The 24,593-nt window shown below is 39.8% G+C and overlaps 1 protein-coding gene across 1 annotated transcript in view; it reads left to right on the top strand.

Moving 5' to 3' along the window:
* Positions 1–24,593, top strand: part of HECW2 (HECT, C2 and WW domain containing E3 ubiquitin protein ligase 2) — a 207,321-nt gene that overhangs the window by 83,183 nt on the left and 99,545 nt on the right. Inside the window, 1 exon segment of the mRNA XM_030486106.1 lies at positions 20,196–20,303. Coding sequence (XP_030341966.1) covers positions 20,196–20,303 — 108 coding nt within the window.

The raw sequence follows: 24,593 nt of genomic DNA, 5'->3' as shown, positions 1-24,593 counted from the left end.
CATTTGTTCTCCCAAGAATACAGAAAGCTCTATTGCCCGTTTAGCATCTCGAATGGGATGCAGGAGAGCAGCAGGGGTAGCTGCTGGGAACCTGCAGGAGCGAGAGGAACTGTCTCTTCGGCAGTAAGTAATTTGCCACTTGACCTGTTCAGCTGCAATGTGCAGCAGTGACCCCAGCAGACAGGGTGTGATGGGATGTGATTTGTAGACTGCTGTAATAGGAGTGCAAGTCTGTGCTTTTTGTAATTACTTATGTATGCTCTGGGTTTACTTGTATTGCTGGGAGTAGCTGAGTTGGCAAGCCTTTGTTCCTAGTTTCATTTAATTCTAGGTTCTGGGTTTTGCCTGCAGAGTCCCAGGGAATTACTGCTCTTTATAAATATTCTGCTAGGAATAAAAAAACCCCCATGGAAATGTTATCTGTTGGTCCTTTCAAGATATTTACACAAATTAATAAAGCTTCTTTGCCTTCATTAGTCTGTACAGTTTTGTGGTCCTTTTCTGGTGTTGCATGTTAACACTGCAAGAGAGAAAGCTTTTTACTTCTGAAATTTCATGCTAAAAATGTAAATAAGCAAGGTGTTTATCTCCTTTTTTGACTTCCAGTGATGATTTTAATATAATTGGCTTGGATTTTTGGCACTGGTAAAATGATACTGCTTCTAAAGAATTGAACATGACCTTTTGTGTTTCTTTTACCTTTGATCACATCCAGTTTAATCTGCAGACCCATGTAGTAGTTGTCATAAGCAGTGTTTGGCTTCATCTGCTCTCATCTTCATGGCATGAGCCATAAAGATTTGACACTAGAAGTAAATACATCAGCATCCTTTTTGTTTAAGAGGTAAATCTTAACCCTGAGGAGATAATCCATCTCATTACAAAAGTAATAAAGTGTGTGTGTAAGAAAAAAGATCTAGGCAATGTATGGGGGGAAAAAAGTCATTCCAGTTACTCTGAATATGATACAGTGGTGCTGAAGACAAGTTAGCAGTTCTTCTGGTTGTTACAGGAAAAGTCTATTTATACTGTCAGTGCATTAATCTGGAGTAAACTGATCCTGCAAATTCCAAATTCTCTTCTGCTGAAATAGATCCAGGGCAATCTTCCAACCTCCTTTTTCACTCTTCTGTATCTACTGCACGAGAGGTAATGAAGAATAGGTTAATAAGATGCTACTGCTTGAATAATGTCTTTTCACTCAGGACTGCTGTGCAGTTAGATGTAGTTAATCAAGACTTTGTTATAAAATACCATTTTAATTGCCAATGGAAAACACTCTTCTGTTTTACTAGGGCATGAACCACCAATTGCTTTGTGGTAGGTTATTTGGTACTCAGGAATATTTATTGACATCTTGGTAATATTGTAGCTATCTACCCACCAGAAACTCTAGTTATTGTGAACAAATTAAAGCTATGTTTGGGTAGTTGGATATGAAGTACATTAATCTAAAATTGTATTTGTCTAAAGCAAGAGTGTTGTGATTCTTTGCAATGCGAAGAGCCTGTTACAAGTATTTCATTTCAAAATTCTGGAGCAGGACGAACTCGCTCTTTGAGAGATCCGACTTGCTTGCTATTCAAGGGTCTGAATTACCACTTAGCATTACTCTTTTTGCTCAGACAAGGGTTGAGCAATTTCATTCTGAAAATTACCTTTCTGGTAATAAGCTACACAACCTGAAAAAAGGATTTATTTATTTTTTTCAACCTGATACTTTGGCTTGCATTGAGTGTGATCTAATTTGGTTATAGTTTGCTTTTGGATACTTGCTGATTTGACTTACTATGCAGTTAAACAACTGCTTTGTGTAGTGGAGCGTGGCAAGTGGCAGTGTGAGGCTGCTCCTCCATGGGCCGCCTGCTGATCCTGTGCTTCTATTAGCTGCAACGTGAAACTATGTCAGCAAAAGAGTGGTTGGATCTTGACTTTCCTGTATGAGATAAAAGCTTTACAATATGAAATATTGCTGGTTGTTGGAACTTGCATGTTAAAAACTTGTGTTTGATGGAGTTAGTAGATTGCAAAGGAGCATGCTAAGTTTGGAAACTCATTTCTTTGCAGACCAAGTAAAGATGACGTTACATACAGGGATCAAGGGATATTTCTAGCTGCACAGAAAAGTAATCAAATAGAAATACTGTGTCCAAGGCAATCAGCTGGAAAGACCGAACATACACCGATCCAAACTGTAAAGATTGTCAAGAGTAATGGAGAATGTGAGAAGAGGCACAGAGATTTTATCCTCTTGTTTGAATCTGTCTGAAGAATGACTTTGTGCTGCAAACTCAGGGTGCAGTTTCCTTCCATTGGGAGTGCCCCAGTTGATCGTTTCTCCAACAGTGGGGTGGCATTGATGAAATTGCCTCTCAGAACTGGCTGGTGATGCTAACATGTTCTGGGAGATTCAGTATCATGTCTGGAGCATGTTACATTTCCAAAACCTGTATGTGCATACAGCATGAGCCTCCCAAGTGAAAGACAGGCTTAACACCTGTGCCAGCCCAGCACATGGACATACATTGTCTAGCCAAAGGCATCTGTTCAGCATTGCCATGCTGCTAAATGCATGTCTAATAGACAATGGCATGGAAACGTTTGAATGAATAATTGCCTTTTTTTTTATTTAATGACTAAGAACATTCAGAATACTAGTGTCACACTCACTGTGCTTCATAAGTATGTGAGAATCCAGAGAAGGAAAAAAGGAATTTGTAGTAACTACTATTTCATGAAATCTATGTTGTTTGGCAAATGGATTTTTCCTTTGTTCCTGTCATGATTTCAGATGTTAACTCTGGGAATGAGTGGTTCTTGGAAAGGCTGTAAAAATGTTTCTTGTTCTTTGCTTTTGTTTTCAAAGAGTTGAGCTTTCCAAGACAGTACACTTGATTACATTACTCTTGAAGGTAGGGACTTCTTGTTTCCATGTCTCTGGGGGATGACCTCCAGGTTGCCAGCATCCCCAGAGCATTGTGTTGAGGTGGTTCTATTGTGCATTGTGCATCTCACTGAAAAAGCCTCATATTGAGATATGCAATTTGACCATAGACCATATGTCCCTAGGGGTAAGCACCACGGATCTGAAATACAATTCTATTGAGGCATAATGACAGCAGTATTTTTAATTTAAATATTGGGGAGATTCACTAAAGTATTTCAGGAAGAGTTTTTTTGTCTCCACAGGGAGAAAAAAACCCAACAAAAACCACTTTACTTTCCTGATTAGCCATAATATATTGCTTTTGAAGTGGGCGTAAAGAGAGTCACGATGATGGGAAACAAACATTGTGTTTCACAGAAAATATTTCAGGTTCTTTTAGAACTTCCTCCTGCTCATTTCTTTAGAAATCCAAGACTGACTTATCTTATTGTGTATGTATTGGATGAATTTCTTCCAGGATGTGTTGGCTCATTTCCTTGAGTACTTCTAAATTTTCTGAATTTTTTTTCAGTCACAACAGATAGCTGAAAAAGCTTTAAGGAAATGAGTCAACCTCCTGAAATAAATTGCTTACTGAATAGAGGATACTGTGTTTGAAATCATAGACACCCTTGATAGTTCTGTAGATAGTAATTTGCAGATATCCTCTGCAAATCTATTATATGTACTCCATGCTCTAAGAGGATTTGGGACAAAAATATATATATATAAAAAAAGCACTTGAGCTTTGCTGGTAGAAATGTAGGGCATATTTTAAGACTTCCAGGTGTGATCACAAGACAACGTGTGGATTGGGAAGTGACTCGCAGAATCTCTAATGTAAAATTAAGGATGTCCCTGAACTTGAAACTTGCGTGTAAATTAAGAAGAGTAATGTAAAGATGCTGAGTAGAGGACTACCAAGCTTTCTTAAAATAGCATCCTAAATCCGAAGGCTGCACGGGCAATGTGCTTCGCTCCTTACTTCATCACTCACAAACAATTAGCATTCTGATTTCGGGAGCCCTTTCTAATGGTGTCCTGCTGTCACCTAAAGCAGGTGCATTTAGGTGAAGCCAGATCCACGACCTGGCTTTCCTCCTCTTGGGGCTGCAAGAGTCCCAACATGGAGTTTCTCTGCATGGGGCTTTGCTGAGTCACTGTGCTGGCAACTGGCTGGAATCCCACGTAGTTAGTCTAAAAATAAGTAAGAGGACACCATTTTAGTAACATATATATATATTATACAGTAGGTAGGCAAGGCTTTGGGAGTTTCTTTGCTTCCCAAGAATTACGCAGCAACTCAGGACAAAGATGAGGAAGCCAGCATCAAACATCATGATTTTGGATTTTCTCTCTGATGAGCCAAACTAAAAGTAAAACCAGATGGTCCTGAATTTTTAACAGGTTTGACATCTGGATCTGAACTTTGAGCTTGGATGCAGCAGTAATTAGCCAGCTTGCCCTGTGTTAGTGTATTACACAGACGTCCCTGATGCAAGACACAAATACCACATCTCCACACAGATGACATACACTGCCAGCTTTTTAGGCACTCCAGAAAAATACATGGAGATCAAAATAGAGAGAAGAAATCACAGTTTAACTGCAAAGGAGTTGACCCTGTTGGTATGTGAAGTGTCTCAAAACAATTACAGTTGGCTAAATGCAGGAACGAAATAAAAACTGAACTGTGAAGCTCTGTCTAAAGGTTTCTCCACCCTGCAAAGGGAGAGAGTTGGAAAATGGTCCAGGTCTCTGCCTTTGGTTTTGTAGTTGTTGTCAGTGTTTGTCTGTGACTTGCTACGTTTCTCTTATGGAGCCACAGTAGTTTGGTACTTTGGTTTATGACCTTTTTAACATGACTGTTGGGAGTGAAGTAGCAGTATATATTAGGAGTTGCAAGTTGTCCCTGTTGAAGAATCTGAACAAATTATTGATTTATATGATTTGGCAGGAATGTGAGAAAGAAAACCAGTGCTTGACATGAGATTGACTTGTAGGTCAGCATATGTACCTGCTTGCAGCTCCAGACTAAGGCATAGGGGATGGTTTCCAGAGCGTGGTAGAGAAAATCAGCAAATACAGCCACCAGGACAAACTGTCATCAGCAAAGAATTGACAGAAACTTGGGAATTTCTGTCAAGTAAACAAGCCCCAGGCTGCAGTCCAAGGGAACCTGAACCAGGTCAGGGACAGTACAAGAATGCAGTCACTGAGACAGAAGTGAACAAATCAGATTTCCTGTGCCTGTATACCTTGCAAAAATAGCATCTTTGAAAGTATATGTGCAGATTTAGAATGTGCTGTGCTTCTGAATTATTTCTGGGTTATCCTGTGTCTGCTCGAATATTATTACAATATATAACCACACTATATTGTTTGGTTGGAAAGGGCTGAAAAAACGTGACATGCTTCTGAAAAGTGAATTGGGTCAGACTTCAGCCACAGGCTCATCCAAAAAAACACTTTTCCTAGTCTGCAGTGTTTCCTTAATTGTGCTGTTAAATTCCGCTAAGTCAGTATGCTAGTGCCAGATGCCAAAATGGTATAGTCTGTGTTTGCAGTGACACACAATATACACTTATACAAAAATGAAGAAACATATCTCAGCTGAAAATTATGCCCCAGGGACTCAGTTCACAAATTGTATTAACAAAGCTTTCAGGATCAAAGCCCACTGTATGAAATTGTACATAGTTAGGTGCAGTATAACCAATCTGAACAGGAGTTCTTGTTGTTGTTTAAAAAAGCATTTTTATATACTTTTGAAGCCAGAGGTTTCTTTTTTGTTGTTTTTGTATATTGCATACGTGCTTGTTGGATATACACCACCCTATTGAGTAGTGCTGGTTATTGTAATCTACCAATAAGGGAATAAAACATGTCTTTGGGAACACTTAAAATAGTTAATTTCAGGTGCAACGTTAGTAGTAAGGGTTCAGAGATGATGTTTCACTTCATGTAGCTTTGCTGGGCTTCATAATGAATTCAGATTATCCTATATAATGTGTTCATTCTGTTAAGTATTAATATAAATATTAATATTAAATCTAAAGTGAATCCTGAATCCTCACATCAAAAGCAGGAGGTAGGTAAAAGGAAGAATCTGGTCAGACCTAGGAGTATGAAGTATTTCTCACAACTCCAGAGCATCTCAGCACGTTTGAAGTCAAATAGTAGCAATGGATTCATTAATAATTTTCAAAATCTTATAATGTTTAGGCCTACTTTTATGCCAGTTCAGAACAAAGTTTTTGGAATAGACTCATTTCAGATGAAGAGACTGTAAAAAGCCTGGAAGAGCTTTTCAGCAATGGAAAATCTACAAGATGAGGAATGTGCCATTAGCGCAGCTAGCCAGGAAAGTAAGTAGTAATGGTGACAAAGGTAGTGTAGGATAGTGATTCAGCATATTCCTTTAAATAGCCTTCCTTAGCACACTGCTTGCATGGATGTGTTCTCTTTATGCTGACCTATTATTCCTCTCTATCTGTAGGTTTTCCACAGCATTACTTATCAGCCATTTGGATGCCTTAGCAAATATACATATATAAATAACATAGGATGTTACTGTTTGCTTAAGCTGGAGGTTATGTGGTTTGTAGAAAGGAAGGTTTTGCAGAGGTACCCACAATGTCATAGTTAATGGGTTCACTCTTTGAGAGAGGCACAAGAGGAAAGCATTGATGCTTGTTCCTGCCTTGGGTTAGAACCTGTATTTTTGGCTGTATCTTTTCGTTAGTAGGTTTTACATTTGGTGTAGATTACTGAAAAGTTGAAGTATGACAAATGTGTGTTGTTTAAATATTTTCTATATTCCAAACCAGCAAGCTCTCTGACTTTCTAATAAATTCCCTAAGAAACCTATTACTGTCAGATGACAACAATAGCCTAGTTTGCATTCCTGCTTAAGCAGCTCATAATATTGAAGATAAACTTAAAAAACAACAGCTGCTATGGGAATATTAAATCCCACAAGATCCTTAAGAGATGTGTGCTGCAGAAACATGCTTTACTGACAACCTCTAGAAAGTACCAGGATTTCTAAAAGGCAGTGAGCAATCACTTGGAACTGGCAAGGAGAAAACCCATTTTTAGAAATGTTTCTGAATTAGACATGGGAATGGACTTTGAACACTGCGAATGAAATGCTAGCTCATAGTGTGACTGTCAAAAGCCTGGAACAGATTTAGAAGAATATTGATCAGACAATGTCACAAACCACAAGCATAATCAAGTGCAATCAAAAGCGAAGCTGAGGAATCCAGAGGCAGTCTTTCCTTTCAGTGATGAATCAGTCGTCTTCAACCAATGCTGAGGGATGCCACAATGCTGGAAATTCAGAGATACTTGCGCCATTTTAATAGATCCAGGGTTCAAACCATCAACCATTTGAGAAAGCAAAACCCAAACTAACCTCCTGCGTGTCAGTTGCTTTATACAGGAAAACTCCGTTTTCTGGGTATTTTATCTGTTCTGTGGGTATATGCTTCTAGGGCTTTTTGTTTTAGCCCTTTGTCCCTAGCAATAAATAACACTTTCAGACACCAAAAAACCAACCAACCAAGTAAAACAAGGGCTGAAAATGCAAGAGTGATTGAGTGGTTAAATGAACCTCCACAGGACCCTTGGGGAGTGCGCCTGGCACTGACTTTGCTCCTTGCTGGTTCATTCTAGGAAAGATATTAGAGCTTTGGGAAAACCAAAGGTGGGACTACTGTCAAAAGCCAACTAAAACTACCAACTAGTTATTCATAAGATCAGCTGATGAATCATCACGTGTGTAGGCTGGGTCAGCTCTTTGGGTGATGCTGGCTCTGTGGCTCAGAATGTTTCATGCTGAATTTTACACCCTTGCTAATGATGAATTCATCTTCTTATTTATTTATTTCGGGGGGGAGGGGATAAAAATCTTTGTGGAAAACTTTCAGTGGTTCTTGTTGGCGTTTTCACCTGCACAAAAAGCTGCTTGTCATAACTGGAGGAGGGTAAGCATGTATGGGCAGTTAAAACACTGAAGTTGTGTTGATGGTTACACTCATTCTCCTCCGTGGCCATGAGCAGAACATGACATCCGGCAAGGGAGCACCTCCTTCCTATTACACACCTGAGAGCTCCCCACAAATGAGATTTCAGCTCATTAAGATACTCCATGCCCTTATGGGGATGTAAGAAGAAGTACATATCTTTATGTCTTGTACTTTCTTCTAAATTGCATATTATTTGTGCAGTTCTATAAAGGAGATATATTTACTGAACTTTGCCTTTTTGTTTGCTTGCAATTTGCATATATACAGTTAAAGATTTTTCCAGAATATATACAGAATTATTATACCTACATAATGAATCTGTTTGGGCCTGTGGCTCTTTCATTGAAAGGTGTGACATGAACTGAAGTGCAAGCTCTTGCTGAATGACACCACTGTTGTCCTGGTGGGTTTGTTTGTTTTGACAAGCGAAGACCGTGAAGTTACTTTTCAGGGGTAGCTGCTTATGGTTGGTTGGTCTTTGTCTGTATCTCTGCAGCGCATAGAAAGTCTTGTCTGTCAAGATGTTGCACATCCAGTAGGTGGTTGATCTGAAGTGATTGAGCTTGTCCATTGTGCTGTTTGAATGTTTTCCAGCACTTGCTAAAATGTAAATATTTCTGCCAGTAATATGTCTGTTAGAATATGAGTGGGAAAATAGCACATCAAGTGGGTAATGCACCAGTGAATTCAGGTCAGTTTTTGTAGAAGGTAATTGCAGTAATTGAGGAATTTGTGTCACTTGAGTAAGTTAGAATGGGGCTTTTAAAAAGATTGCTGATTACTGTGATCAATAACTAGTTCTGGCTTTCCAGCAGTTTTGAGGATCATCTGTCTTGATAAAGACTTTGACTTGATAAATTTATTAACCTGGAAACTTCATTAGTAAATTATAGTTTCTTACAGTATATCATTATTTCAGTTTTAGGACCAGAGGGCAAAAAAAGGAAATAAGCACAATAGTTGTAGAAAAACGTTTGCAAAATTTATGTGACTTTTTAAAGTACTCTCGTATCATTATTAATTTGTAGAGCATAGGAAATAGGGTGGCTGCTGATAATTAGGGCTAGGATGGCTCCTGAAAATTAGGACAGGAAGTTTTGAAGCTTATTATACAGGTAGTAACAGGCTTAATACTTGCTTTAGATACTTCTTAGGGTACCCATCTCACCACTGACAGGGTTTCTGATAATGCTGTACCACAACTACTAGAAATCCCATCTAAACTGGAGTAGTTTCCTCTACTGTATGAGTGGCTGTAGGAAAAATGAAAAGGGAGCAGAAGGATGGACAAAAGGGAAAGAAGGAAACTAGAAAATGTTCTGTGCAAACCTACAGATCAGTCATAGCAAATATGCTGGTAATAAATTTTATTTTGCTCCATGGGTAGCCAGCATGAGGCATACTGCAAAATGTAATCTGGAGAAAAAGGTGAGTACTCAAGCCTAATGTTTCAGTAAGTTTTGGTGGATAATTGCCAAGTACTTGTTTGCTGGTAGATGATTTTAAAATTTCATAAATATAAATAGAACAAAAGACAACTTGCAACAGTTTCACAATACAGACTTAAAATAACGTGTACATTTTAAAAATCTCTTCTAGCCTGTTGTGCTTTTTATACATGTGCATTTCAGTGATGCGTGTGATGTTTAAAGGGCACATGTACATTTCATAATGGTTCAAAATGGTGTTTTATTTTTAGATTTGCAAACAAAAAAGCAGCTAAAAGTAGCACACAGTCATCTTGACTCTATTTTAAGGTCTCTTAGTTATGGCAGTTTTGTTCACTGACTGTTCCACAAGAAAAACCTCTTTTTGAAGAGTAAGTCAGTTACATGTGGGATAAAGTGTACTTGAGGTTAGCTTATGAGCTAGTAATGGTTCTCAAATGAGCCTAAATTTTACCAAAATTAAACCCAGAAGAGATCATTACATCTGATTTCCTGTATATTACAGGCTACTCAGTGCTGTCCAAACTTTCAACTAGCCTGAATATTCCAGTTCTTAGATAGTTAAACTACATACTGTTGTCGTAGAGTAGCAGCAGGCTGGATTGTAATAATGATGTTATTGCAGAGGAGGAATTGTTTTAAGAACATTTTGGGACTATGAGGGAGGGAAGAGGGATGGGGTTTACCACCCCAGTGGTAGACTTGGCAGGGCTGCCATAACCATCTGGCCCTTCCTGAAGTGATTTCTACTGTTTCCACATCAGAAATGTTTGACCAGGAAAAAACCACCCAACAACAAACATAACACAAACCCCTGAGTTCCTGCATTGGGTATCTGCATACATGACCAGATGCTGCTGGTCCATAAAAACCAGCATGAAGGCCATAAAATAAATGATCCTTCACTTTTTCCACTGGCTGTGAGATTACATATGATCTGTACCAAGACAGTCACACCAGAGAAAGCCTTCTCTGTAAGTGCAGCTGCACTAGCAAAATTGTGCTTTTGTTGGTAATGTTTATTTACCAACAGAATCTATCCGGGGGCAGGATAGGCTATGTTGACAAAAGCACAGCTTTGCTGGTATCATGTCTCCCACAGCAGGAATACTTTGTTATATTTTCTAGTATTTCTGGCAAAGATCTGTGATGGGAATGTGGTCACAGATAAAAGGACATGCCCTTTATTCTTGGGAAGCTGCAAGCCTCTTCTGCGTGCGGCTCCAGCAAGCTCAGCAGCTCATGCACTGCCAGCAAACAAGTGCTTATCTGACACCATATAAGGTTGTGGTTGAGGAGGAGAATGATGAAAAACATTCCACAATAAACTTAGACTGGCACGTTAAATATGACACAGAAAAGCCTTTTTTTGTAAATTTAGCTCTGACAGTATTTACACCCAGAATGACCTTTTACAGTTGATTAGGAGAAGTGGCTTGTGTTTCTAGATCTGCTAATAGTCCTGTCCCAGAATAACAGGCCTTTAGGATACTTGTACACACAGAGGGGTTTTCTGGTTTTCTTGGATTTGCTACCAATAAAAACAGGAGATAATCACCTTTAGGCTACAAGGTTGTGGGAGTGTTAGGATGTGTTTGGGGAAGTGGGGAAGTGGGTATCTCAGAGAGGATGTGTTGAGTGTATTGAGAAGGAATTATGGTTGTGAAGGTGGGTTTGTATCATATTTTTAACAAGGTGTGAGACACAGGGAAATGCTGAAAGAAAGAAAACCAAAAGATTTCTGCAAGTGTCAAGGATGATGCTGCAGGAGAGAGACAGGCTTCTCTTTTCCTCGATATATGGCTTTCATCTTTGCTGTCCCCTTACTCTCTAATCTTTATAATATGGTAGCCCACTGTGTTAGTCTATGTTAGATTGTAAGTGCAGACCAACTTCAGTAGCCATTGGTGGCCTAAATCTGGATTTCCAAACTGTTCCCTGCCTGGTGGCCACTGCTTTTGGCTTTCCCCTGAGGAACAGGCTGTCTCTGTCTCCTGTAGATGTCACTTTCCCCAAGCCATCAGCAGCTGAGATGGTTGTGAGTTGACATGAGAGGTGGTGCAGCTCTTGCCTCAGCTCCTTCCTTCAGGAGGAGGTGTGTCATGTATATGTATGTGAGGGTACATACAAGATGAGGGATGCTGTATTTACCCCCACATACAGCCAGCTGGACCTCAGTGAACTAAATGATAGGTGACTTATTAGCAGTTTGCAAAGATGTAGGGACTTTTCTGCGATACGGTCAAGTATCTAATGGCCTTTATGTCTTAGGGCATGCTGCACCATCTGTCAGAGTTTATTCAGTGTTGTTCTCTAGCTTAATTTTTTGTCTAACATTATCTCTTTCTCGTAGTATCCAGTCTTTCATGGTGCATTGCGGAAACATCCAAGTGCTGTGTATGCTTGTGGGGTAGCATCTGGCTTCCAGGTGAGCTTCATCATCTGGTCGGTGACCCATGCTGCACAGAGCACTTGTACCATGGAGCTGGCACATCTATGAAACCTGAAGTGTAGATGGGAATGAAATGCACATCATTTTATGGAGGAGGATTAATAAGATTTTCAGGAAAGAGGTTAAGCTTGAGGTCATTTCCTTCCTATTGTTACGCTTTTGAATTTTTGCCAGTGAGATGGGTGAAAGGATTTATTTTTGTCTTTGAATGCTTTGAATTTCAATGATGTCTTTTCTTTGAATATGCAAAAGTGGAATTCCACTTTATTCCTGCCGTTGTCCTGTGTCATATGTCTGAAAAAAATTGTATTTCTTTTTTTTGCAGTATCTTTGTCCTGCATTCTAGTTAACTAATCCTTTGAGCTGCCTTGAAATATCACATTATGTGAGGGCACATGGAGATGCTCTGATCCCCACATTGAAGTGTTACATACAGAAGGAAACAAAATGCAGCGGCATAATTCTTGAAAAAGGAGGAAATAGTCCATCTAATGGCCAGTGTGAGGATAAAGGCTGTGTATGAAAATGAGAGCAAGGATCTTGCACTCTGTTAGTTTAAGCTTCAATAGCAAAAAGGTTCATAATATAAATTCATTATTTAGTGTTTGGATGGAGTGTATGGTTCGGCTTCTGCCTTTGCTCTGCTTCTTCAGCTGAAGTAGGCGTGAAGTGTTAGAGAAATACAGCTTATTCCTGACCATCCTCTCAGTCACAGGTGTAAAAATGAATAATTGCTCTTGCTGTGTAAAGTAACAGAGTGCAATAAATGTCAGCAACATAGTATATGTGTATGTAGGGGTCACAAAGGGCACCTGAGGGAATGTAATTGGATTCTTTCCTCCTCTTGCCCACAGCGCAGGGGCAGCAAGTGGAGGTGTGGGAACCTTAATTTTGGTTGTGCAAGGGAACAAATTGCTGCTGTGCAGTGAGGAACAAACACCTCCCTGCTCTTTTGACCCTGGGTCACAATCTTAGCTATTTGAGTTTAGATGATGATGATCCTTCACTGCTAATATAGCAGGAATGTGTCACCTGAAGGCAGATATTTGTGTCCAGGTGGGAGTTCAGAGTGTCACCCCTGGCACCTCTGGCAGTGCACCATCACCTTCCTGCCCCAACAGGAACTACTCTCCTATGTGAACCTGTAAGAGCATCTGTTGTACATTCCTCGACCTCTTCCTTTGCTGCCCTTGCTTTTCTTAGCTAAAGATGTGTCTTATATTTTCATTACCATCCAAGTTTTCCAAAGTGTTGTGAAGAGCAAAGAGATCTGTGATAGCATGTAGTAGGATCTAGTAGCTGCTTAGGCAGCTTTTGAGACTGTCCAAGAATTCTGTTGTTTTCAACTTTTTGGGAGGTTGCTCTGTTGCCATTCAAGGGAGAACAGTTTCCAAACATTTAGTACACACTGGTGTTTTAAATTTCTCTTACAATAGTTCAGTTCTTGAGTTCTTTCCCCTCCTGTCCTTTGAAAATACAGTTCCTAGAGGTGCTCATGCAAACATAAAAGTGATACAGTATCTTTCAGCTCTTTGTTTAGCAAAGAGACCATTTTAATTTCTTCAACTGGGAGCATTTGTTTGAGTCTTTAAGGTGAGTATGAATAAGCATATGACACTCCATGAGTATGAATAAACATTCATACTCGAAGTGAGGGAGGTATTGTCCCCCCTTTTTATCTATTATTAGAAAAACCAGGATTTGCCTTGAGAGCTTGAATCTAGTGCTTCACAAGTGTGCAATTTCATGAAGTCTGTGCTGTGAAGGACTGGATCTGCAGCCCATGTATCAGTTTGCAGAGATACCCTTAAAGTACCCCTTTTGTTCTTGCAGTGCTGAGGCAGCTTTGGTGCAGTTTCGGTCCTTGCTGTAAGTTGAGGGAGTTATAGGTCAGCTGCCAGCATCCATCAGGAGGCTTGTGAGCAGTCAGAGGATCTAGCATTGGGAATCTTGTCAGAGCACCTGCACTAAGGTGTCATTCATCAACCTGAAAGAGGTAGAGGTACCAATAGCAGCTCTCTGCCACCTGCTTATCCCCCCACCCAGGAGTGCCCAGTGCAGAGTTATCCTGATTTAAAGGCAGCTTCATCCCTTCCAAATGTCACAGAGCAGTCTGGTCTTCTCTGAAATAACTGGGTTTGTGGGGAAGTCATGTGGGAGAGCGAAATACTGAGTAAACAAAAGCCAGCACTTGCAGTGAGCTCCCGCTGTGCTCGCTGCTGTGGCTGCCTTGCCATCATTTCTAGGATTTAACCATCCTCCTGTTTACATCAGCCCGCCCCATGCTGCGGGGCCGTGGCCGTGCTTAGGAATCCTCCCATGGAAAAGGCAAGGAAGGAAGTGGAGGGAGGATGGGGCTTCGGCATCCTGTACCCTTCAGAGGGGAGTGGCTGCAAATAGCTGAGCTTGAAGGACGTAATACTTCGTATGTTTTAACACGGGCTGCTTGAACCTTGATAAACCCTTAATTAAAGGAGAAGAGGCAGACGATTGTGTGTCACTGTTAGAAACTGCTGGGGAGTTTGAGAACATCCTTCTAAAACCCTTTCCTTCAAATGACAAGAGGAAGGGAGAGGACAGACGCGCCTTGTGGAGTTGAGATTGTACAGCAGTGCTAATGCAGAGCTTTAAACTTGAGCTGGAGGGTCCAGAAGGCAACTTTTGTGGAAAATACTGCTTGTGATTGGGAACAGGGATGCTATTTTCAGAATCCATTCTGTAAAACAGTAATTTTCTTTTATTCTTCAGTTTGTTAATTTCTCTCAGATGGAGGAATGCAGTTTAGGATCCACAGGCATCCTTTGGAATGGGCAGGTAAGGCTAGAAGGTGCAACTAAGTATTGATCTTTAATTTCAGCAATGTACTGCATACGCTAGTGCTGTCTTCTGTGAGATATGTTTTGGTTCCACCAGAAAGCCTGTGAATTATTCACAGACGGGGATGGGGAATTCACAGAACATAAGTTGTATGTAGTGGTGGGTAAATACTTGTTTGTACAGTAGTCACTGGTATGTAGCGTGCTTTATATGGGTTGACATAATGTGATTTATTATAATAATTCTTTGCAATGGAAGCTCTGCCTTGAAATTATTAATTTACTTACTGGCTTTCCAGAAAAGGAGTGAGGCTTCAGGTGACAAAATTTATCTTCTTTAAACGTGTCCTGATGCAGTTTTCAATTGCTTCTAAGCATATTTGAGGGAAATTGATTTAGTTCGTTAGTTCAGTAAACTTTGTACTGTTGTTTTAATGATTACCCACAGTTGGGTTTGGATTTTTTTTAGTATTTCTAGAATTAAAATTAGTAGAGGTCACCAAAGTGAAAGTATTGCACAAAAGTTAGTGTTACAAACGTCCCCAGTCAGTCGCTCAGAATCCACAGTAAGTACTGTTTATTAGTCTTACGTTTTGGTGGAAGTCTGTTTTACTGCTTGGAAGTCTGTGCTCACACCAAAAAGCAGAGTGCACTTACTGGCACCAGGACTGAGGTTCTGGAAGTCATGCAGTAAAATGCATGCACGTCAGATTTCTGTTTTGCATCCTGGAGATCTCATGGTGGTTGGCTCATAATTCAGTTACAAAATATCCTCAGATTAACTACAGACCTGTTACCTTTAAAGACTGACTGAAATAACACAGTAAAATAGGGAAAGGATGACCATTCTTAATAGTATGCTTAGGAGAGAAACTGGAGGCAGATCCATGAATCTCAGCTTGAGACAAAACTCTTCATAGCCTTGCTATCTACCAGCCTTCCAGCTCCTCTGGTATATACTGTAAGAGAACATTTGACATTTAGATTAATGCTTTATAAGCTTCCCCAGACTGAGTACAAACACCCCTCTTAATAATTGTATGCATCCCATGCATCTTCTTCAGTGCCCAAGAAGTCATTAAATTTAACCTAAAATTAAGAAGGTCAGCGTTTTGACAATCTGAACTCAATTTAAAATTTCAAATTAGGAATAAACAATACAAACACTTCAAAAGGTTTTGCATAAAACATCTTCCAGAAAGGGATAAAAAAACCTGAGATTGGGATGTAAATCCCGGAATTATGCAGGGATACAGTGGTGTTACAAACATGATTGATCTCTTCTGAGCTAAGCTGCAAGGATTTTTCAAGAGCTGTGAATTAGAATGGCCATATATGGTAGTGAAAGATGAAAATCCTAAAACTGTGTATGATTAAAACCGTTCAGTGACATTCCGAATCTGTTAAGCATCACCTTCACCTTCTCTCTGAGCTCTGCATATAGGCATCTTTTATAAATGTGTTACAGAAAAGAGATCAGTATGCAAAAGTTTGAAGGTCTTGGGTTGCTGTAGGGAACTGTTAAATTTTTTCCTATGCACTAAGCAATCCATGATGTTTCCACACTAGGAGTTCATGACTTCTGTAATGTTTTGGTATTTGAAGAATAAAAGTCCTTTGTATTCATGGAGACAAGCCTTTTATCGCATAACCTAACGCTACTGACCACAGAAATGGGAACTGGAAGATAAGCATTGGTTTGCATATGACCAGTCTTTGCTCTGGGACTATAAAGCTTGTTTCAGATATGAATTGGTACCAGTTCTCATTTTTTTAACTGCCTTATAAAAGACTGTATCTTACTTGTTTATTTATTTATTTGTTGTTTAAGCTGTGCAAGGTGACTCCTAAGGTGATGGGTTTCAGGTGGTTCATCTTTTTCCTAAGACAGAAATAGTGAAAGCAATAAGACACAAAGAACAAAATGTGAACTCCACATAAGCCTCCTGACCCCTGATGTCAGATACTGATTTAGCAGGGCTTTCAAACTCCCATAATATCCTCATGCAAAATTGGGAGTAGCAGTTTATAAACCAGATGATTGTGCTGCCATTCAGACAGGCTGGAGAAATAGGCAAACAGGGAGCTTTGGAAATGAGCTTTGCAGAAAAAGACTTGGAGAACCTGGTGGACAAGAAGTTGAACAAGAGCAACAGTGTGCCCAGGTCACACACTGGCTCCTGGGCTGCGTTAGGAGAGCCTTAGCCAGCAGGTTGAGGAAGGTGGTCCTTCCCCTCAGCACTGGTGAGACATCTGAGTGCTGTGTCCAGCTCTGGGCCCCCAATACAGAAAAGGCATGGGCATACTGGAGCTTCTTATGGCTCTTACTCTTTCATGGGCATAATTTTATTGTGAAAACCTATTATGTAAGAATGATACCTTCTTCTTTCATCACTTTGCATCCCTTTATCCAGCACTTTTCTACTTACCTGTATTGCTTTTCAGATGAGATAGCCATACTGAATTGACGTATGCCAGAGGAAACTGCAGCCCATTTGCTGTCGTGTCAGGGCAGAGCTGTGGGCAGGGGTGGGGAGTTACAGTGCTGACATGGAGAGCACAGGCTGTCGGTATTACAGATGCCATTGGTAATGATGGTGAAGCCTGAAAGTGGAAAAAATTAGTTCAGTTCCTAACTTCAGGTGTGGCTGATTGCTTAGCAGTTTAATAAAGAAAACATTATTACTTGTAATGCGTTTGCTTCACAGTGATTTCAAGAACTGGTCAGTGTGAAGTTCCACACAGTGATACTTTTATTACTACCCACTATTCATTGTAGAACATGTCTCACATACACTGATTTGTGCAGGGGTTGGTTGCAGCTCTGAGAAATAAGTTACTTTATGTAATATTTTGTGCCTAAGAATTATTGAGGATAGAAAGCTATTGTGCAACTTGCATGGTTTTATTTCTTTCAGAAGTATAGACCCACTGGACAAGATACCAATGCAGTAAGACAGTATTTTGTTGCATATTTTATGTTCTGGGAAGTGATATTTATATCTACTCTTTGGCCCAGATTCTGGAACAGCTGCCAGTTTCACAAACAGTAATAATTATGTGCTAAAAGGGGAGTAGAACTTCTCAGAATTGAGGTTCCCTATTCCCTATGGAATATATACATATTGTGTGTGTGTGTCTATACACACGTACATACATATATATGTTTTGGGGGAGAAGAGGGATGAGGTAGTGGTAGTGGTGAAACTGCTTTTTGTGCTCCCACTTTCTTTTTATTTTGATTTGGTTTTTGGTTTTCATTTTGCACAGCTTAACCTTACTGAGACTGTCACTGTTGGCTTTTTTATTGCAGTGTTGATAAGTAAATTCCAGCAACATTGTGTACTTTAATGTTTTCGTGCTGTTTGATTTTTTTTTTCTGTTCAGTTTCTCTCTTTAAAGTCTATGAACTGTGATTCAAAGTTATTTTTCCATATGCATTAGTAATGTTATTTTTTCCCCCTGTGTGAATGGATAACAAAATCTGTTTCAGAAGAAAATCAAAGCCATCTAGAATAAATTCTGTCATTTGAGTCCATTGCTGACAGGCAGTGGTCTGTCAGCATTTCCCATCCCTCTGTCTGCACCACCTTCTGTTGCAATGGCAGCGTGCCTGTGGGCAGAGTATCAATGATTTAGTCTCCGTTGCTGCAAAGGAGACTGTTCCTTCATGAAAGGGCTGAAAATCCAGGCGCGTCCTTAAATGTTGGATTTTTTTAGATAAGGTGTAAGAAAATGTTCTCCTTTCTTGTAACTGTCAGCTCAGAATTCAAGACTCAGTCCATGTAGGACTTTTTCTGAAGCTCACTGATGGCCCTGTGAAAATTACCATTGACTTTACTTAGTTACTGGCTTTTAAAGAACAAAGAACAATTTATTGTGCCTTAATGTTAGACATCTCACTGTTAAAGGCATATTTCATTGTTTCAGAGTTGCTTCATTTATTGAATAAGCTAAGAACAAAAAATGTAATGTTGATGGTTATAAATGCCAAATATCTGTCCTGCTTAGAATTATGAACAGACTCTTCTCCAATTGATTAAATACAGAAATTCAGAAATTGGGAAGAACTATAGCATGTTAGGGGGAGGTGAGGTTTTTTTTTTCATACAGTACATCTTTATTTACCTGGATGTAATGAGAACACTGAATAATTTAAAACTATCTGTTTCAGATGACTGTGAAACTCTTAAATCTGCTCATTTTTGGTAGTGATGGTTTGGGGTTTGGATAACCACGTTTGTATGGTGGAACAAAATAGGCACTAGTTTAGAGTTGCTAGAAGTTAAGCTATATCTCATGGCTTCCCAGAGTTCTGTCTGTGGAAGATAATAGTGGGGCCTTAGATTAGGAGAATAAAAAAGTAAATAAATAAGTCAACTGTGTATTGTTTCGGTTAGAACACCATTGTAAACCACGTAGACTTGTTTTGTTTTGTTTTTAACATTAAAACTAAGGGATATCAAGTAGCACTGGAAAGAATTTGAATGTTGTACTCGAGGTCACAGGTATAATTGTCCAGTTAAGAAACAGCTGCCTAAATGCACTTGTGAAACATTATGATGCATCAAGAACTTCTGTGTATAAAAGAGTTAAGTTGGATTTATGTCAGCTTCCTCTGTGTGATCATTACTAACCTTTGTGCCCTTTCAAACAGCTACTCACTCTGATTTTCTTTCATTCATACAGTGTTCTGGGTGCCTGAATACAAGCTGGTGAATAAAAACCAAACCCCAAGATCTGTGTTTGTTACTGTTAGGACGAAAAGCTTATCTCAAGAGGGGAAAATACTGATACTGCTAAGCTGATCTACAGATACTTACTGTTTGTTTCTCTGTTCTCTTTTGAATGTATTTTGGTGAATGTCTGTTTTGTACGTCTGGCTTACTAAGTGACAGGTCTGCGCTTTGAGCCTGTAACTCGGCTTCACTGATAAGGAATAATACTGTACCTGTCAGGAGACTGCAAGTGTCAGATATTTTGGTGTATGTATACAAATATTCTCACTAGTTTCTGAAACGTAGGATATTAAAAACTGAATAAAGTCTTGATACCTCTAGTTGCAATTCTGTACTCCTAGGTAGGGAATGAATGTTAGATTTTCACATCGTAGAATAGCACCACTGCATAAAATGGTAGATGAGTCTGTGATGAAGTTTCAGTGAGCTGTCCACTCCCAACAGCCTCTCTGTTGAGTTAGGGAAGTTTTGGAATTTAATACCTTACCTTGGCAAGTCATCTCTTACAGGAAACCATATGTTTACTTTGGCCGTATGTACGTCTGCTCGCTCTGCATAAATTGATCCAACTAAAAACTGTGAAAGAGAATCCATTTATCTTTTGCCAGTTAGTTTGATTTTTTTAAATTTTTTTTTTTTTTTTTATCAAAGTAATTTTCTGTATCTGAGTCTCTTGCAACATTGTCGTGGTTTGAGGACAAACCACGGACAAACATAAAACTGAGAAAACTGCTGTTATAAATACTACTGATGCTACAGATATTTTAATTTCCTCTTTCAGATGAGAACTCTCCAGCCAATTTCTGGGATTCCAAGAATCGTGGAGTGACTGGCACACAAAAAGGACAAATTGTGTGGCGAATTGAACCTGGCCCCTATTTTATGGAATGTGAGTACCTATTTATCCAATGCATATCAAAAAGCAAGCATGCTTTTGTGTCAAGGCAAGTCAACAGGATGGCATTTGATATCCATTTCTTCAATCTCTCTGATAAACCAAAGGGTTTAGTTATGTTGCTCTAAGGGGGAGCATTTTCCAGTGCATTTGCTCATTGTTATAAAAATGGAGTTGAGCTTAGGTGTACATTTGTATTCTAGGGTGTCATGGTTTAACTCCAGCTGGCAAATAAGTACCACATAGCTGCTCGCTCACTCCCTCTCTGCCTTCGTGGTGGGATAGGCAGGAGAATCAGAAAAAGGTAAAACCTGTGGATTGAGATGAGAACAGTTTAATAACTGAAATAAAGTAAAATATAATAAAAATAACAGTAGTAGTAATGAAAAGGGAGACAACAAAAGAGAGAAGTAAAATCCCAGAAAGACAAGTGATGCACAATACAATTGCTCACCACCCACTGACCGATACCCAGCTCGACCCAAGCAGTGATTGGTGGCTCCCAGCCCACTCCCCCCAGTTTATATATTGAGCATGATGTTCTATAGTATTAACTCTATCCAAGATGAAACTAGAATATAGGGATATTCTTAGTGTGCTTCAGTTTAAGGGAGGAAGAAGTTGCCCTGTGCAGTGTCATATAGTATATACACACTGAAAGATGAAGTCCCTTCCCAAGAAGTTAACATTTCAGCTAGACAAACATTGATAGTAAATGCACATGAAGGAAATTGTAATAAGCTAGTAGTGCTTGCTAATGTTTGTTAGTATGAAGGTTAGATTTGTCTCCAGGAAATGCCAGTCTCCTGTCCAGTTGCACCAGGATTTCTCAGCTAAAGTTTTGTTGTGCTGGGAAATCCACTAGGCAGTTTTGAAATAGAGTCTCCATGTGGCCGGAAGAAAAAATCTTCAGCTGAACTCCATAAGGAGTATTTGTAGCCAAGCTTCAAATCAGAGAGCTCTGCCACTTCCTTAGGTGACCAGGGTACATAGGAAGCTAAGCCACTCTGCTGTGTGCCTTTTGTTTGTTTGGTTTGGTTTTTTGCTTTTTGATGAAAAGGAGCTATCTTACCATCTAAAGTGTATGACCCCTTAAAGAAACTTATGTTCTAATCCTAAAATGTTATGTCTGAGCTTGCTGGAAACTCTGATATGCCAAGCATCAAAGTGGCAGTCAGTCCCAAAAGAGCTGTGAGCTGCTCTACCACCTGTTTAGTCTCACAGCAAGAATCCTCCCTCACAAATAAATAAATAAATAAATAAGTAGAAATACTCCCACTCTATTACTACACTGTACACTGCAGGTCTTGGGATTTTACTTCTCTCCCTCTTTTGTTATCTCCCTTTTCATTACTACTACTGTTATTTTTATTATATTTTACTTTATTTCAGTTATTAAACTGTAGGTCTTGGCAGGAATTTTTATTCTAATTAAATGACATAACAGCAGTACGTGTATTTCAAGAGGTGTTGTGTACCCTGTACTATAAATACTTATGAAAACTTCTTATTTCTAGAACTCATCATTGAATCCTGCCAAGTTTTTAATAGGATAAAATTAAATCCAATTTCAGGAGTTCATTACAGGAAAAATGATTGAACTGACGATAAAGATCAAGAAGAATAATAAACATCAAGATAATTAACTTTCCTGGAGCCAAAGACAGAAGTATATTAAAGCAGATTAAAAAGTACGTTAGGAGAGTTCATTGCCTCATCTTTCTTATACATATTCTCTGTCAGTATTGTTTGACTTCAAGGATGTTTGTATCTTCTAGCCAGTTATGTGTTGCTCTGTAATATATGGAGATGAGGCTCTTGAACAGCATTATTAGTTCATGTGAGTAACCTAGGCTAATGCCTCAAGAACCTGTAGTTTTGACTTAAAATCAGTTGCAACTGACTTTGCTTTTTGCAACCAACTGATAGAAAGAATGCAGGAAATGTGTTCTTTGGTTATGGTTAGCTTTACTAATGAACAATTCTGCTGCCATACAATGAACTAGAGACAAGCAATTAGCAGCAGCTGAGAACTGTAAAAAGGAATGTTTATGAGCATCTGTTGCTCTAGCACATAGTATGGCAGATAAATATGTCACCAGTGACACCTGTGTTTCTAGTGAGACAACAAAAATTACCCTGGAACACTTAACTGAATTTCCGATTCCACTTTTTAAACTAGAAGCTCCACAGATACGTGACCGTGTTTGCTCAGCAAGGCTTTTTCTTGTAGCTTATAGGTGTTGAAGCACCTCTGATGCAAATACAGGCAGCTGCTCCTTTTTTTTTTTTTTTCTTTCTTTTTTATCCCTCAAAGCTCTAAATCACAGCCCAGGCACAGGCAGCAAGTGGCTGTGCAGCTCAGATGCAACCACAGTGTTACTGCCTCTGCGGTGCAGCACCGGGCTGGCTGTGGAAAGAGCTGTGCTGTGAGGGTTCTTGCCGTGCTCTGCAGGCACTGTCACTGCCAGCCACAGAGGTGAACTTAGTGCCCTTGTTAGCATCTTTCTCCTGCCATGATGCTGATATAATTTGTACTCTTACTGTACCACTGTTATGATGCCACTGTCATAGCAAGGGAGGTAGAGGGAGAGGCAAACAGAGAGGCTAATATCCCCTGTAACTATAGAATCATAGAATGGTTAGGGTTGGAAAGGACCTTAAGATCATTGAGTTCCCCCCTGCCCTGGACAGGGGCACTTCCCACTAGACCAGGATACTCAAGGCCTTATCCAACCTGGCCTTGAACACTGCCAGGGATGGAGCACATACATACCTGATTATTGAAGTTAAGATATCTCTTATGCTTTAACCTGCCATTATTTTCCAAATTTGGTAAGAACTCTACAGTTGTAGATTTATTGTGTTTAGAAGTACCTTTTATAAGAGGCAGAATGTATCAATCGCATGTCATGGTACTAGAGGTTTGTCATATTCACTCCTCACAGTAATGACATGCAGCAGACCATTAGCAACTTGACTGTGCTTCACTGTGAATGAAAGAAGCAAGTAGAGAACAATCCCAGATTCAGCAGCAATGTCCCTGAGTTTGTGAAGCAGCGTCTCCAATAAGAGGGAACAAAGTCTGGGGGACCAGTATGGACAAAATGGATCAATCTAAACTTATTTGGAGACTAATCACAGCGTAGGAATGCTGGTTGCATCCAACCTCCTGCTCTATCTGGCACTTGACCTGGTCAGCAGTGGTTTGTAAAGCACAGTAGTGAAAACCTTCAAGGACAGGTAACCTTTTCCAGTGCTGCAGTATTGTTTCAAGTGAAAAGATTTTTCTGGCATCAAATCTGAATAGCCAATGCTTAAATTTGGGGCCATTACCACTTTAAAAATCTTCTGATAGAACTGGAAAGAATTGAGTTTCTAATACTTCTCTTGCCTTAACCTCCTCTTCACTAGACTAAGCAAGGCCAACTCCTTCAGCCCCTTCTCATAGGTCACGTTTTCTCCATCCCAGCCATCTTTCTATCCCTCTGCTGTCCTCTCTTCATTTTCTTCATGCTCTTGAACTTAGGGACCCAAAACTAGGCACAGTATTCCTCACCAGTACCAAGTAGAGGGGGACAGTAACTTCCATCTCTCTGCTGGTCACACTTCTTCTAATGCAGCCTGTGAGGTGGTTTGTTGTATTTGTGATGCTAATATAATCCACGTGTTGGCTCATGTTCAGCTCGGTGTCCATCCTGAGCCCAGTTCCTTTTCAGCAGGGTGCAGATTCTGCAGTCTGTTCAGAGGCCACAGTGGTGCATGGGGTCCTTCCACCCCTGGTGCAGAGACTTGCAAGTCTCCCACTTGAACTTGATGACATTACTTTTGACCAAGTCTTCTACTGCTTGTGCTCTGATGTGTAGAGAAGCTTCAGCAGGTAATGGAAATCTAGGTATATAACTGAGTTAGAGCTGGGCTTATGTCACTGCAGGGTTTTCTGGCTTGGAGCTGTTTCATGTTTGGAACACAGTGCTTAATTGCCACTGCCTATATACTGCTATACCTACATGATTGTAGGCTCCCTGCTCTACCTATGCACAAGGAGAGGAGGGAGATGTTTGCTGCAAGCCTGAGAAGCTTCAAACCAGCTCTGGCAGTTGAGGACTGATGATGCTTCTTAACAGTTATGCTGTAACTACATTAATCCTTTAGTACTTACAGTCAGAACTGGCCTGAAGTTGCCTCCTTTTTGGCAAGAAAAGGAACAGAAGTTGCTAGTGTTGAGTGATGAGGTCAGGCAGCGTGCGTATTATCCCGAAGACTTTGGTTGTGTTTTTTCCC

The sequence above is a fragment of the Strigops habroptila genome, chromosome 5 (assembly GCF_004027225.2).
Source record: "Strigops habroptila isolate Jane chromosome 5, bStrHab1.2.pri, whole genome shotgun sequence".
NCBI lineage: Eukaryota > Metazoa > Chordata > Aves > Psittaciformes > Psittacidae > Strigops > Strigops habroptila.
The sequence above is the reverse complement of the archived record's forward strand: the minus strand, read 5'-3'. Positions and strand labels throughout refer to the sequence as shown.